The sequence below is a fragment of the Trichechus manatus genome, unplaced genomic scaffold (assembly GCF_000243295.1).
Source record: "Trichechus manatus latirostris isolate Lorelei unplaced genomic scaffold, TriManLat1.0 scaffold00083, whole genome shotgun sequence".
In the NCBI taxonomy this organism is placed as follows: domain Eukaryota; kingdom Metazoa; phylum Chordata; class Mammalia; order Sirenia; family Trichechidae; genus Trichechus; species Trichechus manatus.
This window is the reverse complement of record NW_004444019.1, coordinates 7,342,917-7,360,820: the sequence shown is the minus strand read 5'-3', so window position 1 is coordinate 7,360,820 and position 17,904 is coordinate 7,342,917. Positions and strand designations below refer to the sequence as shown.

The following is a 17,904-nucleotide window of genomic DNA, read 5'->3' as shown; positions in this document are numbered from 1 at the left end:
CATATGCTGTGTGTGTGTGTTTGGTAAGTATAAAGACATCAATTATTATTTCAAGGCAATAGTTTCAGGGGCTCATCCAGCCTCCATGGCTCCAGAAAGTCTGCATTCCATGTGAATTTGAAATCCTGTTCTGCGTTTTTCCCCTTTTGATCAGGATTCTTCTATAGAATCTTTGATCAAAATGTTCAGTAGTGGTAGCCAGGCACATTCAGTTCTAGTGTCATGGAAAAGGGAGCAGTTTTTCATGGAGACAATTAGTGACATGTTCCATTTCCTCCTCTTATTCCTGACACTCCTTCTACCCTCTGTAGCTCCAGATGAATAGAGGTCTACTTAAACCTTAAACCAGATATATCCCCTGGAGTCTTCTTAAAACCATAGTTTAGCTTAACTAGTAAAGAATGTTTGCCTTGAGCGTTGTGCTCTTTTAAGATCTATCTATATGGGATCAAACTGACAACAACAACTCGAAAGACAGGTAATATAAGGGGCAGTAAATTTATGTTTATGTGGGGGGAATAACTTGGAAAAAAAGGGTGAGAATGGTTGTACAACTTGAAGAATGTAATCAATGTCACTAAACTGTACATGTAGGAACTGTTGAAAAGGTGTATATTCTCAACAACAGAAAAAAATAAAATAAATAATAAAAAAAGTCAAAATACTTCCTAAATCTCCACTTAATGAAGGAGTTAGTTTTTCTTCTAATATTATTGTAAAGTGTCATCCATAGTCTACTGCAGGTCTGCAGTGTTCTTAATGTTAAATGTTTTTATGAAATGAATCGTGTCTACCATGAATTGAAGAATAATCAATGTCACTGAATTGTACATGCAGAAACTGTTGACATAGTGTATCTCTGGCTGTGTATACTTTCATAAAATAAAAAGACATTGATGTTAGATAATTAATATTTGGAGTTAGGATGTATGGCTAATGAATGCCAACTCACAAGTTTTACAGTTTGCTACTGTAAAATGTTCTCTATGTACTTTCTTATTCAAAAACATTGGAAATATCAGATACAACAGTATATCACGTTCTATATACACTAATAGATTTGCTGGGTGGTGCACAGTTAACGTGCATGGCCACTAGCCAAATGGTTGGTGGTTCAAGTCCACCCAGAAACTCCCAGAAGAAAGACCTGGTGATCTACTTCTAAAAGGTCAGCCACTGAAAATCCTGTGGGGCACAGTTCTACTCTGACACACATGCGGTCACCACGGGTCGGAGTCAACTCTACAGCAACTGGTAATATATTCACTAGTATCAAATTAGATAACATGAAGAATCTGAATAGTAAGTGATTATTATTCACGATATTCAATTTGATGCTAGTAGATATACTTAAGAAAACCCCTAATATTATGGAGAATAACCTTCAGTTTGATCATCAAACTACTATATGGCACACCCTGGGCTAGTATTTGGAAAAATCAACAATAAATGAGATCTCTTTGGGTAATCAATGTAATAATGCTCAAGATATTTATTCATAGAACATAACCTCTTTTATATGGATTATTAGCACTACATAAGCAATAAGAAGGCTGAATATTGACACTGTTTTTGAACAAGATGAAGACAATACAGCACAATACTGACTTTATTTGCAGCATTCAACTGCTTTGAGTTACTATGTTTAATATACTTCTTAAAGTTTAGTGATAATAAAGGAAGTAGGTAACCCTATATAGCATAATCTCATGCAAAAAAATAACACAAAACCTTCAAATATACACTTTTGGTAAGTTAAAACTAAGGTAAAGAAGAATGAATGTTTGCAAGTTTTAAAGAGATAGTTATAGAATTTTTACAGCAAATAATACTAGTACCATAGAGAAGTTAATATATTTTTTTTTCTGAAACAGCCTACTTTAACTCCAAGTTTAACTTTACTACACTCTGAGATTTGCTTTGTGTTTTATTGTTTGTTTGTTTTTCAAACGCATTCTGAACAAATGCCATGTATTGATCTGATTATATTTTTAAATAGCAGTGCTTTTTAAATTAGATGTTAACATTTACAAGAAGAACAAGAAAACAGTAGTTCTTTCTTTTTCCTCCTCCAGTTTTGCTAGTAAATTACTTTGCCAATTGTCCAGTCTGGCACAGTGCCCTTCATAATTCCTTCCCCACCCACCAGAGAAACTACAAAGCATTATGGGAGAGGTCCTGGCTGGATTGATCAGCATCCCCTGACTCTCTCTAGGTTTCTTCTTCCGTGTGCCCTGAAACCTATGACTCACCATGCTAATCCTTTCCTAAGGCATTGTTTTCCCATCATTGCCCAGTCATTTTTAGAATACATATTTAACTTGGATTTTCTCTGATTTCTAAGTTCATTTTTTAACATACATACTCTCTTTGGTCTCTTTTTTCCTCATTGCCTATAGGAAAGGGCAGCTGTCTCCATTTCTGAACCAATGTAAGCTGCGGGACACTCAGTTTGGGGAAAAGTCTGGCAACTCCAGGGAGCATTAAGACATAAATCTAACTGATCAGGCCTTATGCTGCATGAAGAGGGTATAAGGGCACCAAAAGGCCTCCAGGCTTTTGATGACTCCTTTACATAGACCTTCCTCCACTGAAGAATATTACTGGTAGTTAGCTATAACCCATTACAATCTGAGGTCACCGTGATGGAAGACATTCTAGCATCAAATGAATCCCTGAAGGACTGGAGGACCTCCAGAAGTAATCAAGTATAAAGTAAATTACCAAAAGCTTTAATCATTAAAAAAAGAAAAGTTATGCTCTATGCCAGTTGAACCCCTTAGTTGATCCCCCACCAAAGTAGGTCTCTTCCTGATCCAGAAACCAAAACTTAAACAACCTATGAATAAGAATAAAAGGTAAAATATATTTATTTAAACACATTATTATCTACAGTTCAGTGGTCTTTAAGTGAAGACTACTTAAAGCATGACAAATGAAAGAAAATCTTTCTGAGTCACAGTAACATTATCAGAAGAAGCTTCAAAAGAAGTAAGAAAACTGTAAACCCATCTCAGTTCAATGTGTATAATACTTAAGAAGACTATCTTTGTTCTTGTCACTTTTTACCTACAAAGGGAAATGTTCAATTTCGCTAATATAATTGTTGTCAGTTCGATGTAAATGTGGAGTGTAAACATGTGTGTAGGTTTTACTTCTCTCTGCAATTCCTTCCTATTGTAAGAGGCAGTGTTAAAGGTGAATAATGGAAGAAACAGATTTTCACTTTATGTGCTCTAGCATTACAGAATCCACTACAGAGGGACCTGAGAGATCCTCTGTGTCCTTGAAGTTTTCAGGAAAATTGCAGTGGCAGCAGTGATGCCCGTGTCATGACCCTTAAAGGCACTCTGAAGTGTCCACAACACACACAGATTCAGCACCTGCTTGAGACACCAAGCAAGAAAGTAACTTGGCATCTTTATGAACAATGTTTGGAAGGTTATGAAAACTCATTTTTTTAAAAACACACAAGTGTATACATATTCGGAATTAGCTTCGATAGCAATGAGGATTTGGCAAATGGAAAAGAAAGCACATACTCTCCCTTACATTTACATGTCTGGATACATACAAGTAGGCCTATATTCATTCATACAAATGCATGTAATATTATGTGTGTGTTTGTGCATGTGTGCATGTGTGCATGCATGTATAACCTATATGTGGCTGGGCTATCTAAAAATCAGACACTGAGTATTTTTAATATATTTACTCACATATACTTGAAGACATGAACATTGGATATTACACTTAAAAATGAATGATGTAGATACTTGCAATTTTTTTTTAATTTCAGAAAGATTTTGGGAAAAAATCCTATTTCTTACCTACATTTCCAGTCATTAAGTATGAATTCTGAAAGTCCATCATCCCCATTCCAACAATGTGTATAAAATCTTCAATCACCTGCATTAACTCTATTGAGCCTGGATAAATCTATAAAAATAAGTAAAGGTTAGATGGAATAAAATATTTTTATAATGGAATACTTAACTCAAATTAAAAGACTATATAATCAGGTCACGCGTGAGTTCTGATTTATTTTAAGAACTTTCTGCAACTGGCAACAGCTATAATGTTTGAATTAATAGTTGAGAAAGACATCAGGTATCACACAGCAAGAACTCTGAAAGCAACATGACACAGTGATTAATCCTCTGTAAATCTAAGAAATCTCAAAATATCTGAGAGATTGTCTACTCCGAAATAACATGGTCTTACTTTTAATGGGCTCCTTTCCTCACTTAAATATAACATAAAACAAACATTAAAATTGGGCTCTTTTTACCTTTTTACTTAGCATCTATATAAAGGGACATTATAATGAAAAAAAAAAAGTATTATTGCCATCATGAGGATACTTACAAACTATTAAGCCCTTGCATAGTAAATACATATCTTGGGAGAAATATTTATTATCTAAAAAATTATAATAACCACTTCATGAATCCTAATATTAGCAAGGATTTTTGGATCATAATAATAGCTCTAGTGTAGATACTTCACATGTACATATACAAAATATATCTCTGGTATTGAAATCACTATTCTTATTTTAAAAACCCAAACCCGCTGCCATCGAGTTGATTCTTACTGACAGCAACCCTATAGGACAGAGTAAAACTGCCCCACAGGGTTTCCAAAGAGCACCTGGTGGATTTGAACTGCCGAACTTTTGGTTAGTAGCCATAGCTCTTAACCACTACACCACCAGGGTTTCCATTTTAGGCAAGAAAAAACAGAAGCTCAAAGTAGTTAAACAATGTACCTAAGGATATGTTGTGTCCTTGCTAGTGGCTGAGACAGGATCTCCCCGTAGATCTATCTATCTACATGTACATCTATCTATCTATCTCCTTCAGGGCTATCTGCCTTCATGGCCCAAGTGTTTTTTCCCCTGACATCATGCCACCTCATGCACTATAAACTGATAAATGTTTTCTTAAAGATGAACTGATCCTGGCAATACCTTACAGTGTGTGGAATGTGAAGGTCATTTAAAAGGCCACATGAATTTTTGCACGTGGAACTCATAAAACTTATAAAGTCAGCCTGCATTATATGACCACTTTAGAGTAGAAAGTCTTTTGAAGTTAGGTTCACTTCTTTTTTAGCCATTCAGCACCACTGTCGCTTCAAGCCATGAAAATTTGAGTGAATTAGAGAGTTCCAGCTGCTTTGTATTTGCAAAGGCTAGTGCATAAGAAGAAGAGACACTCTGAGTAGCAGGAAAGCATACATAAGAGCTGGAAGGGGACTGAGTAGGAGGAAGACATGTTTGGAAGAGTGGGTAGCAGGCACAGTGTGTGTATTGTGGTTTGTGGCTGTGCCTATCTAAAAATCAGACACTGAATATCCACCATATGTATTCATGTATACTTGAAGGCATGAAAAAATGGTTATTACACTTAAAAATGTAGGGCAAGGATAGATGCAATTTTTAATTTCAGATAAATCTTGGTAAAATAAAAGTCCTATTTCCTAGTTTCTTACTACTACTGTGTTTGTTTATTTTTTCTTTCTGTTTTTGTGTAGGTAATTTATATATAAGGAGTTCTTGAGTGGCACAAACGGTTACGCACTGGGCTACTAACCCAAAGGTTAGTAGTTTGAATCTACCGACAGGTGCTTCGTAAGAAAGGCCTAGTGATCTACTTCCGAAAGATAAAAAAAATGTTGCCACCGAGTCAATTCCAACTCATGATAATTCCGTGGGTTACACAGTAGAACTCCATAGGTTTTTCTTAGCTGTACTCTTTATGAAAACAGATAGCCAGGCCTTTCTTCCGGGGTGCCGCTGGGTGGGTTCGAACCACCAACCTTTAGGTTAGTAGTCAAATGCAAACTGTTTGTACCACCCAGTGACCTTTCCAAAGGTCACAGCCACTGAAAAAAACCTATGGAGCACAGTTCTACTCTGAAACACATGGGGTGGCCATGAGTCAGAACCAACACAATGGCAGCTGGTTTGGGTTTTATGTGTATTTGACTATGTATAGACAAATATTCTAGAGCAGGAGTTGGCAAACTTCTTCTGTAAAGGGTCGGAAAGTAAATATTTTTTGCCTTTAGGGCCATGTGGTCTCTGTCAGAACTACTCGACTCTGCTGTTGTAGTATGAAAGCAGCCATAGACAATATTTAAATAAATGGGTGTGGCCGTGTTCCAAAACTTTATTTACAAAACTGGCTAGATTTGGTTCACTAGCCACCAGTTTGCTGACTCCTGCTCTAGAGACGCCTCAATTTTCAGTCTAACAAGAAATTGAGAACATAACATCATGACTGAAATGGCTAATGACTTGTCAAGCCCAAGTGGTATAAAATATGCTATATAGACTATGGTCTTTTTTCCACTTTCAAATACCACATTTCTAGTAGGATGCTTTATCTGAGTATAGTTTGATCCTTCATAACTAGGGCTGATGGCTAGCTACCAAGTCCTGAAATGACTCTATTTTATTGTTCAAACATGTAAATTTTGTCTGCAAGAACTTTCTGATGTCAATATTAACCATTTTACTTAGCTGGATCTCCAATTGCACAAAGAGCTGTTCTATATTTTATTTTGTTCATGCTACTTCTCCACAATAACATAAGGAGACCCACAAGGGATTATCTCGGGTAGATTTTAAAGTGCCCCCATTTCTGGGAAGTTCACGCCATTGATCATCCTTTGTGCCACAAACTTGAAGACCTATTTACTATATAGCATTTATGACAACACCTGGTAGTAAAAGCTACAAAATAGATTTTTTTATAAACTACTTCAAAGAGTTGGTTAAAAAAAATAATAATATTAAGGCTTATTACCACTGAAAAAGTATTTAAAAGATAAGAATATAGCTTACTCAAAATCACAAGCAAATGGATTGGATTGAGGAGTTTCTACTGACTACAAGAAGTGCCACCATTCATTATTTGTTCAAGTTGGGAACTCACAGTAAATAACACCATCTGATGAATTGTAGTCTTGTTTTAAATAGGGTATTATACATTTGTTCTAAATATATCCATAATTAATAGTCTCCAGCATTCTATAAAGATGTGTTTAGCCTCTGTAGCTGTATTCTAAGGAAAGACACCATTTTCTTACAGTGAGTGAACGAGGCTTTCCTCTAGAAGGATGCCAAGGGCAAATGTAGAATTCAAACTAGTTCTACTAAAGGACAGATTCAGGATCTCCAACTAAGTAGTGATTTTTTTCTTGCTATGTGAAGAAGCACAAAAGTTGTACCTGATAAAGAGGTAGCCCCACACTGGACTATTTTTAGAGTTCCTATAGGGAATCAACTTGACAGCAACTGTTTTGATTTGTTTTTTTTTATCATGATAGGAATAAAGGGCATACCTTACTCCTAATGGCCCAGAACAGAATTATAAAGGGAAAATGGGAGAGATGGTTCACCTGAACCTCAGTAAATATTCATTCTTTCAAAATTGCATTGTTCTTAGGAATTTTTAACAAAGATCAAGTAGAAAACAAAGAAGTTGGTGCATTCAGTTAAATTAAACTTTTATAGGACTTTTAAAACATGCTTATTCTTCCTTCCTTGATCCCTAACCCATTTTTACATAATTAAGAAAAAATGCTACTAGCCACGTGTCAGTTACTGTAGCGCAAACAGTGGTGCAAGGCATTTTAAAACAATACTAAAGTATTAAGACCACTTTCTACACTGATAAGGCATAGAAGAAAGAGAAAAAACTCAGAACACAAGTTTTTATGCAAGCTCCTTTTTACAGCTTTTGGTTTTGAATAAAAACCACATCTGTATATATGATCCAGACAATATGCAGCATTGTAGTAAATGCAAATGATTTTGCTAGTCAATGTTACTTAGTTTGATTTTGAACTACGTGCTTTTATATTTGCTTTCTTTCCCATAGTCTGCAGACAGGAATGAGACTGACTGGTAAGGCATATAGCTATTATAAACTAATTCCTAATGTAAATTACTTTAACCTCCTCCGTTTTGTTCACATTTATAAATATCATTCATTCCATACACAGATATGATAAAAAAATCACTCATTTTCTCTAAATTTATCATGATATAATGTAGAATGACTTTCTAAAAATCCTTTTATGCTCTTAGAATAGTAAGCAATTAATTTCTATAGAAAATTTCCAACTTTACTTAGCCAACTTCACTTTAAGATCTGAGTAACTCAAATCTTACCTGTTGTGCATCTTCCCATTTTTCCTTGTTTTCTTCATCTAGAAGGTTGCTAACTATTTGAAAGAAGTTCTGTAAATTAAATTAGATAAAAGGTTTAATATTACATGAGAGAATACACTTTTCAACAACATCCATTTGGGGTGATTATATGGCAAGGATATAAAAACTTCACAATATTGCTTTGTGATAGTAATGGATTATTCTAGATCTCTGAGGACCCTTTATTAGCACCGTAACTTCAGGATTTCTCCATAACTTCACATATACACCTCAAAAGAAATCAGAGTAGGTAAAACACATATTTTCAGTCACAATCACCTGTTCCATTATAGTCTATATTCTATTCTACAATATCATAATATAATTATTATATATAAATATCTTTTATTCCTTCTGTAAGAAAAGTCACCAGTATTTGTCTTATTGCAAGTTATTCTGTTAATTTCTAACTATGATTGCACTTATACTGTTGTTCTCAAGTGCATTACAGTGAAGACTATGCCTATGGGCAAAGCTGAATCAAGTGATAGACACCTTCAGTTAGAATTCTGGCTCTGCCCTTTCTGGACATTTTACTTATTTCTCTTAGCATGTGTCCTCATCTATGGAATGGTGATAGGAGAACTACCTATTGCAAAGATAAATGAAAATTTCCAAGTAACTGCCGTACAGCACATGGTAAAGTGCTCAATAAATCTTAACTATTTTAAAATTGAAGTCCCTGGGGAGTGCAAATAGTTAAAATGCTTGGCTGCTAACTGAAAGGTTGAGGTTCAAGTTCACCCAGAGGCACCTCAGAAGAAAGACCTGTGATCTACTTTCAAAAAATCAGCCATTGAAAATCCTATGGAGCACAGTTCTATTCTGACACACACGGGCTCACCATGAGCTGGAATCAACTTGATGGCAACTGATTTGTTTATCTGTTGTTGTTTTTTAATTACTCTTCACACTTCTGCCTTTTGCCAGCAAGTTACAATGGAGGAATGAATACACACAGTAATATTTTCCTAATACAGTTTCAAATCTTTGCCAACACTCACTAACTGTTGAGGACCTATTTGTTTTATCTCAGTCCAGCAGTGCCCACAATGAAGTTTTTGTTTTCTTCTTCCATGCAGATAGGCACACTTTGATGCTCGTTTTTCATTCACTCGTGTGCACATTGACAAAGAATGGAGTTCAGTTCAGCTTTGTTCATTTCATGCATGAGGGTTTCTTTCTTCCTTTCTTTCTTTACCAGAGAAAGACCTTTCTATCCTCTCATACTACTCTGTGCCATTAAGACATAGGAGGTAGGAGAAGCAAGCCAGGGTGCTCACTGAAGACAAGCAGTGACTTGGGGGTCACAGAAGACCCAGGAAGCATAAAGTGAAGCCATGGTATCACCTGGTTGTGTCCTCACAGCCCATGGCTCCTAACTGGTCTGTATGTAATTTAGCAGAAACACTGCCTATATACTAAGACATTAATTAGCATGGGACAAGACTCTCTTGAGACCAGAAATAATCACGATTTTTCAGTCTCATCAGTCTTCCCCATTTAGCTTTTTAAAACAGGCATTTGTTTTAATTCAAATAAATTCACCTCGGTGTTCTTAGAAAAAAAAAATGCTGCTTCATTTCCTCTAGCGGTTAGAAGCTGTTAGTATCTATATTTAATTGCCCTATTTGTGCTGTTTATTTTAATAGTTCTTGGCAATCATATGGTTGAAACATGTTTCAAGTCATAACCTCTATAAAAGTTACAGAATATTTTATGCAACTCTTTAAAAAAACTGCAAGTCTGTTTTAGACCTATTTTCAATTCGTTTAACCTTTTTGTACTTCCAGTCATTTTTTCTACTTAAAAATTTCCTGGTTGGAGTGATAACATTTTAAGAGCTTAGTCCACTGAGCTGTAACTCTACCTATGGGCAGAAAGAATTAACCTTCAGAGTTCTCCAATTGCCTATGGCTGGTTAACTCAGTAGGGGACATAGTGCTAGTGAGGCAAATGTTGCAGATTTCATCCAGTTAGCTGTGCTGAGGCCCACGACCACAGTCTGTGCCCTAACCTCTGCCAGCTTTCATACAAAATGCATGTTGCTGCTAACAAGAGATACCAAGAGAATGGGAAGCAATCCGTGCGAATGCATCTCCATTTCTGGGAAAACATTTCACAAAAACTGTTTTACTGCCAGAGGGTCAGTGACACTGCACTTTACGTGAAAGCCAGTGCACACACACATAACTCCTTGATAAAAATGGTAGATTCAGAGTTCAGTGTTTAAAAGTCATCAAAGAGCATACATTAAAAAAAAAAAAAAAACACAGATTATTAAAACATGCATTCAACTAACCAAATAGAGAACATAAGAAATATTTGGTACCATTCTCTAAGGCCAATAAATTGGGCTTTACTAAATCAGAGAAGGAAAGTAGTACAGAATAAAGATCCGGCCACAGAACATGTTTTCCTTCTATTTCACTGTAGATTGGATTTGGGAACAATCAGTAGTAGCACCCTGATAAAGGGGGGCCATGCAGGGGCATGGTGAGCTAAGCCTGAACATCACTGGGGATGAGGTTCGTGGGAAGGGTGAGTCTTTCTTATTCACCTGTGTATCCTCAGCACAACAATGTCTGGGTCCAGAGCAGGTATTTAATAAAGTTCTAAGTTATAGGAAGCAACGAACTTACAAAGTCAGTACCTCAAGTGTTCTAAGACCCAAGCACCATTTCTCTGAGCTGACTCTGCTCCAGCTTGCATCACATACATTGAAAAAAGAATTAAAGAATATATAGTTATACATTGCTTAACGTCCACGATACATTCTGTGAAGTAAGACGTTTATGTGATTTGGACGTTATGCAAACAGCATATTATGGATGAAAGGCCTTTCAGACATTTGCTTCCAGAATAAAGAGGTTTCGTCCATATTAAAAATTTGCTGGGCAAAAAAAATCTCCCTCTACAATTAGTTTACCTAAAGTTTCAACGAATTATTCTGCTGCCTTTGCATCAGCTCTCGAAGACTCACCACTCACTTTCACATCATGTAGCAAAAATGCTGTTGGAAGTGCTTGAACCACCCAAAGCTAGCACTAAACTTGATATTGATTTTTCTTTAAGCATTTCCAACAAGCTTTGTGCCTCTGCAGTGATCTTCAGCATGCTGAAAGGGATTTGCTTTTGTGTCTAGTCCTCAGTCCACATCATTAGCAATTTCTCCTTATCTGATACAGTTTCCTCTGGCATTTTCTTTAGCCTTGTAGCTTTCAGTGGAGCTGATTCTTCAACAGCTTGGAAAATTTTTGCTTTTGAGGATCACTGTGATTGTCGAGTGTGACATGCCTAAATCCCCTACATCCTGTTCTCCGATCATGATTTCTGAACTCTATTATAACCTTATGGGACCACGGACATATATGTAGTTGGACCTTGCCTGAATGGACGTTATGGGGCGCATGGCTGTACGTGTGTATGTGTGTATATATATGTGTGTGTGTGTGTGTGTGTGTGTGTGTGTGTGTGTGTGTGTCTGTGATATATTCATATATAAATAAAATATAAATATATGTATGTGTGTTTATCAGCAGAGCTAACTGGCATTGATATGTAGATATAGACATAAGCCAAATATTTTTGACATTTGTTCAAAGATCATACAGATAGAACAGAACTGAACCAAACAGAACAATATTTTTAAGAGGGAACTAATTACATTTCAGGTCACTTGACTGTATTTTTGAATGAAATATGAAGCATCTTCCATGGCAGCAGAACTACTACTTGCTTAGAGTTCTTTAACAGCTCTGCTAATGGTAGGGATATCTCTCTTTTGAAGATTTATGGATCAGGTCACTTATGTCACATCATGAAATGTATCTGACAGTAAAAGTTTTATTTATTTATTTATTTTTTCATCAGCCCTGGTGGCCTTGCCTGATTTGAAAAATTGAGTGTCCTTGGCAGCCTGAAGTTGGCAAACTTACTTTACAATTTTATCCCATTTTTTTTTAACTGTGTGGTTCTGGGCAAATGCTGCCCACCTATACCTTACTTCCCTTATCTGTAAAACAAGAATGATAATAGCTGCCATGCAGAGCCGTTATGAAGCTTGGAGATAATTCTTACACAGTAACTGATGCATAGTAAGTGCTTGCTATACGGCGGCTTTATGATTTTACTCCCTTTATGTTATCTTGTTTATGACTGGCTGCATGATTTGTGTTTATAACACAGTACAGCAAATATGCACCTATGATGTTGAGATAGCCTTGCACAACCAGTGACACTCTCTCCTTTACCCTTTTAATGTCTCTCTGGGCAATATGCAGAGCACAGTATTGATTCACCACTAACTTCAGGCCTGTAATTTGTTCAGTAGAAAACTCTTCTTCCTAGGAATGTGCTCTTTTGGGAGGAGTTTTAAATGTAGTTATTATTAGATACCTACTATGAGAGAGGAACTGTGCCAAATGGTTGTGGGACATAAAGGTCAACGAGGCATGGCTCTTTGCTTATTCTTTGCAGAAAGCATACGAAGATTGTTGCAGTAAAAATATGTTACAAGGAGATTCACAAATGCCTCTGCCACCTTCAAAATGCAAGATCTGGTCACATGAAACAGAAGGTACACTCTCTTTTACAAAAAGTGGTAAATAATTCTTTGTTCCACTTCTGATTGACTTCTACTTGATGGATTCCACGTAGATTATATGCAACATTCTATAAATATACTGAAGCAGTCTTACTTAGCATTTAGCTTTTGCTGAATTCCTCATGGATATGGTGCTGTAGATTAGACTAGCAATTTGGGATATACGAGTCACAGACAATGTGTTTACTTCCTCTTAATCCAGCCACAAAATTCTTGTACACAGAGAAACAAAGACAAGCCCTAAGGAATAAGATTTAATAATACAGAGCTGAAGGTTTGAAAGAATTTTGGTGGTCTCGACTAGAAATACAGGGGGATCCATAAGAAAGGCTTAAAGGCTAAACAAGGAAGCAGGGACAAGCCATTAGGATAAGGATGCAGAGCATGTGAAAAACAATGGCTCCCCAATTCAGAGATCAGGTGATGGCCACAAGGCCATGCATGATCCAACTCCTTGCTACTCTCCAACTCTTATCATTTACTATTCTGCCTCATACTCTCTATACTGTAGGGCCATTGGCCTTCTACAAACATTCCAAACTCTTTTCTTCCCTGTCTACAGACCTATAAATATATGATGTCCCCTTTCATGGACTGCTCTATGCACAGACTTTATTTAGATAACTTTTTTCTCCTTCTTATCTAGGTTTAGATGCCATTTCCTCCAAAAGCATTTGCCTGACAACCACCACCACCACTGTGTCTCCTTATATTTTTCCCCTCATTGTGCTGTGTAGTCTTCTTGTGATATATATCACAGTTTTAATTATGACTTATTTCCACGATGATTGGTTTAGTGCTTGTTCTTCTACCAGTCTGTAATCCGTTGTTGTGTGCCACTGAGTTGATTCCAACTCATAGCAACCCTGTATGATAGGGTAGAACTGCCCGATAGGGTCTCCTAGGCTGTAATCTTTTTGGGAGCAGATTGCCAAGTCTTTTCTCTCACAGACATGCTGGGTGGGTTTGGACCACCACCCTTTTGGTTAGCAGCTGAGCACATAACCACTGAGCTGCCAGGGCTCCTTAGTCTATAATCTAGTGGGGATTATTTTGATTTTATCACTGTTATGCCCTCAGTGCAAAGCACAAGGCACAGCAAAATGCAGACACTCAAATATTTACAATTAATTGAGTGCCTACTGTGTGTATGGCAATGGCACTAGTCATTGGGGGAATTAAAATAAAACAATAAATGATCGTCCTGCCTTAAAGGAAACGCTAAATGCAGGATGTTCAGAAATGCCAACACAGAGACCTGCACAGGAAACCTGTCTCCAGCGTGTCCATCATAAGAATGACAAGAAAATCTTCTAGTCTTTTTTTTTTTTAACCAAACTTCACAGTGACTTCCATAGGTGTCACTTTCTGCCTTCTCTTCACATTAAACCTTCCCTCACGATGCTCAATGTCACCAGGGTTTTCACTAAGTCCAGGGAAGGAGATATGACACATTTTTACAAGAAAACTGGCTATCCTGAGCAAACACGGGATCAAGCTTTTCCTATTTGAAATGGCCTTCTAAAGTCTCAAGGCCATCCTTGAGCACAGATTCATACTTTTGAGAAGCTGCAGGGCCTAAAGAATGAAGAGGAAGCAGCTGTGGATGTCTGACCCTTATCCTCAGGGTTAGACACGGCAGCAATCAAGAAAGGGGCTTCCTCCTCCAGAAGCACACAGCTCATTTTTTGCCATACAGCTTAACCATAGCTATGCACCACTATTATTCTTACTGTCCATCCCCCCACCTCCTGGCAGAATGCATTTGGTGGCAGGAATGCAGATTTGTTCAGCACAAGAATATCATAAGGTGAATTATAAAAATATAGCCCAGGCAGCAAGTGGAAGGGATTTCCAAAGATAGATAAACATTGGAGAAAGAAATAGCACTATGGGAGCTTTATCAATAGCCGAAAGTAGAGATTATGAAGGCCTGAAGTAGACGATTGGAGGTGGAAATGGAAAGGCAAGAAAGACATGGAAAATATCTGAAAAACAGAAATCTACCCATTTATTTGAGAAGCATTTTTTGAGCACCTACTATATACTTAATTAGCCCTAGTGATGCAGTGGTTAAAGCTCTTGGCTGCTAACCAAAAGGTCAGTGGTTAGAACTCACCAACCACTCAGTTTGAGAAAGATGTGGCAGTCTGCTTACATAAGGATTACAGCCTTGGAAACCCTATGGGGCAGTTCAACTCTGTCCTATAGGGTTGCAAAGAGTTGGAATCGATTCAACGGCAGTAGGTTTGGTTTGGTCTTTACTATATGCTTGGAATTGTTCTAAGTGCTGGGGATACACCAGCCAACAAGATGCACATGAAGGTTCCTGCCCTAATGGAGCTTACATTCAGGCAGATGATAAGAGGCAATAAATAAGTAAACAAATGCAAAAATTATTTCAGATAGTGATACAAAAGTAAATTGTTTATAGGGACAGAGAGTGACTGGGTCAGGGTCTAAGAGTATGTATGTGTAAAGCTATTTTAGATGGGGTAGTCAGCAGAAAGACCTTTCTAAGGAGTTGACATTTGAGCTGATAGCAGAATGAAGGAGGCAGAAGGGGAAGGCAGGAGGAAGAGAGTTCCAGAACAAAATGAGAAGAGAAAGTGCACAGTCCCTGGGAAGAAGACAATCTGGACAAGTTTGAGGAGCAGAAGGAAAGCTGGTGGAGGTAGAGTGCTCTTGAATAGAGGAATTGGGAAGAGAGGTGCAGAATATTAATACAGAATTAATAAGATAGGTATAAGTAAGATCAGATGAAGCCTTGATCCCAGCATGTTTATACAACACGGGTTTCATTAAAAATAAAATATGGTCTTTGGCTCCTGAGTGAAGAATAGAGTAAGAGTGAAAACAGGGATCATGGTCTGTCTCAATTAGCTGGGCAAAAGATGATGGTAGCTTGGTTCAGGGAAACAGCATAGCATGATGACAGACTGCACAGGAGGGAAAGCGTAGAATTGAAAAGCAGCCTTTGGCTTCTCGTTTAGGTAATTTCGGCTGGTGATGCAGTTAGTCATCTGAATACCACAGAAGAAACCGTAGGGTTGAGATGGGAGATGGTGAGCTTAGTTTCCTTCAAGTTGACCATGAGGAATCTACAATACAGCTAAGTGAAGCCCAGTAGACACTTAGAATTACAAGCCTGAAACTCAAAAGGTAGATATCTGTGAATCATTTGTTCTAGTTGAAAACTAAAACTTTTTTTGGGGAAAAAAATCAGATTACCAAATGGGATGAAGTCAAGGATAAAAACTGAGGAACACTAGAGAGGAAGAGGAGTAAGTAAAAGAGATCAGGAGGTAGGAAGAGAAGCAGGAGTGGCAGATAACAGAATGAAATGAATTCAGAAAGAAGACTCTCTACTGGGGAGATTAAGCCAGAGGAGACAGGCCAGACATTTAAAAATCCAAAGAGAGCTCAAGATATAGCGCAGCAGCTCTCAAGAATTTTTTTTTTTTCCAGTCTCAATGCACATGGTTGATGACATTTGCATGTGTGATATACAAGACCTTGGGCACACCTAGATCATAGATTAAGTAAATCATGGGTAAGAGATGTCTCATTCCCTTTGCTGGCTGGAACTCTACTTTTTAGTCTTCTATTTAAGAAAGCATATAGGAAAAACTGAGTACCAGCAACTTTATTACATGAATAGTTTTCAGTTTGTTCTAATGTATTTATTTAAAATAAATAAATAACCCCTAAATAGTGCTTCAACTGTTTTTTTGTAACATGTAAATAGGCAAAATAACTCATAATCAATCAGGACAAAGAGTCACAATGCTAGATCCCTTACTCAGTTCAACTACCCAAGCAGCAGATGAACTGGTCATTGGCAATTAAAAACTATTTGGGCTTCATCAAGGATTTAGGAGGTAGAAGACTCCCTAGCAGGTATCAGGGATCAAGACATATGGAGAATATGATTCAGAGATAAGAAACTGAGCTACTGGAAAACTGGGGGACAAAGGGCAGGTGCTTATCTGTAAGACTGGGTACCAAGCTCAGTAGTGGCAACCACAGCAAGCTGATGACATGAAATAGGGCCCCTGACAGCAGGGCTGAACTGTCCGAGCTGAACCACTGCAAACTGCCAGACCTAGAGAAATGTGAGGGCAGATTACTGAAAAGAGTATCCCCTAATATTCTCTAGTTTACGAAAAGCACAGAGACTTAAAGGACATGTTTTTTTTTTTCTTTTAGTCAGAAATGTCATAGCAGCTCTGACTCATTTTGAAAACAACGTAAGAACATGGTTCCAGGAATCACTGGCTGTCTTTCACACTAATCTCACTGTTCTGCCATGATGTAAGACAGTCTGACCTGCAGGGTTTCCGAATAATGTGGATGGGCAATTTTTTACACAAAGCTACCAGTCCTTGGGATCAAGGACTTCATGAAAGGGTGGCAGAGGGAGTCTTCTCTGAGATGCAGTGTCTGGGGACAGGCTAATGAGGAAAAAAGAAGTCATCCAATCTTCAGTGCTTTGAGGCATGAGCTTGATGCTACTCTCCACTCCTTATTTACAAATAAAAAGTTAAAAAAAAAAAAAAGTAGTGATACTAGTATGGTTATATATGCTAAAATGAGTATTCCCCAAGAGGCAGGCTGGAAGAGCAACCAACATTATAAAAACATAACCAAGTGAAAGAAAATCATCATCGAATTCAGACAGGGTGCCTCTAAAGTAAGGCAATGAATCCCCAAGTCTGAGCAGGCCTGGCTGACACACACGAGGGCTACCACCTGCAAGACACACAGACATCACAAATTTACCCCTGAGACACTCAGCATGCAGCAGCAACAATGGATTCTGAGCTGGGGGAAGACAGCTGGTCCACACCTTCCCTAAAGGGCAACTCTCACAGCCCTTCAAGATTCTCCAATAAGCTTTAAAAAGAAAAATATTTGATAATAAATGGAATCACAATAGAAATCTACCTGTACAATATTCTAACACAAATCTCAATTATTTTCTTGATGCTGAAGGAAATAATGGGGGATTCTGAAAAGGTGACACTACCTATTAGATGTTTTGTAGTTTTTTTTTTTTTTTTAGTTCAAACAA

General features: G+C 37.5%; 1 protein-coding gene across 2 annotated transcripts in view; it reads right to left on the bottom strand.

Moving 5' to 3' along the window:
- ADGRB3 (adhesion G protein-coupled receptor B3) overlaps positions 1 to 17,904 on the bottom strand; it is a 795,950-nt gene that overhangs the window by 363,765 nt on the left and 414,281 nt on the right. For both annotated transcript variants that reach the window (XM_004381354.1, XM_004381355.1), the window contains 2 exons: positions 8,186 to 8,254; positions 3,831 to 3,939 (listed from right to left, as the gene is read on the bottom strand). In XM_004381354.1, the coding sequence (XP_004381411.1) occupies positions 3,831 to 3,939; positions 8,186 to 8,254 (178 nt within the window). The remainder of the gene's footprint in view (positions 1 to 3,830; positions 3,940 to 8,185; positions 8,255 to 17,904) is intronic.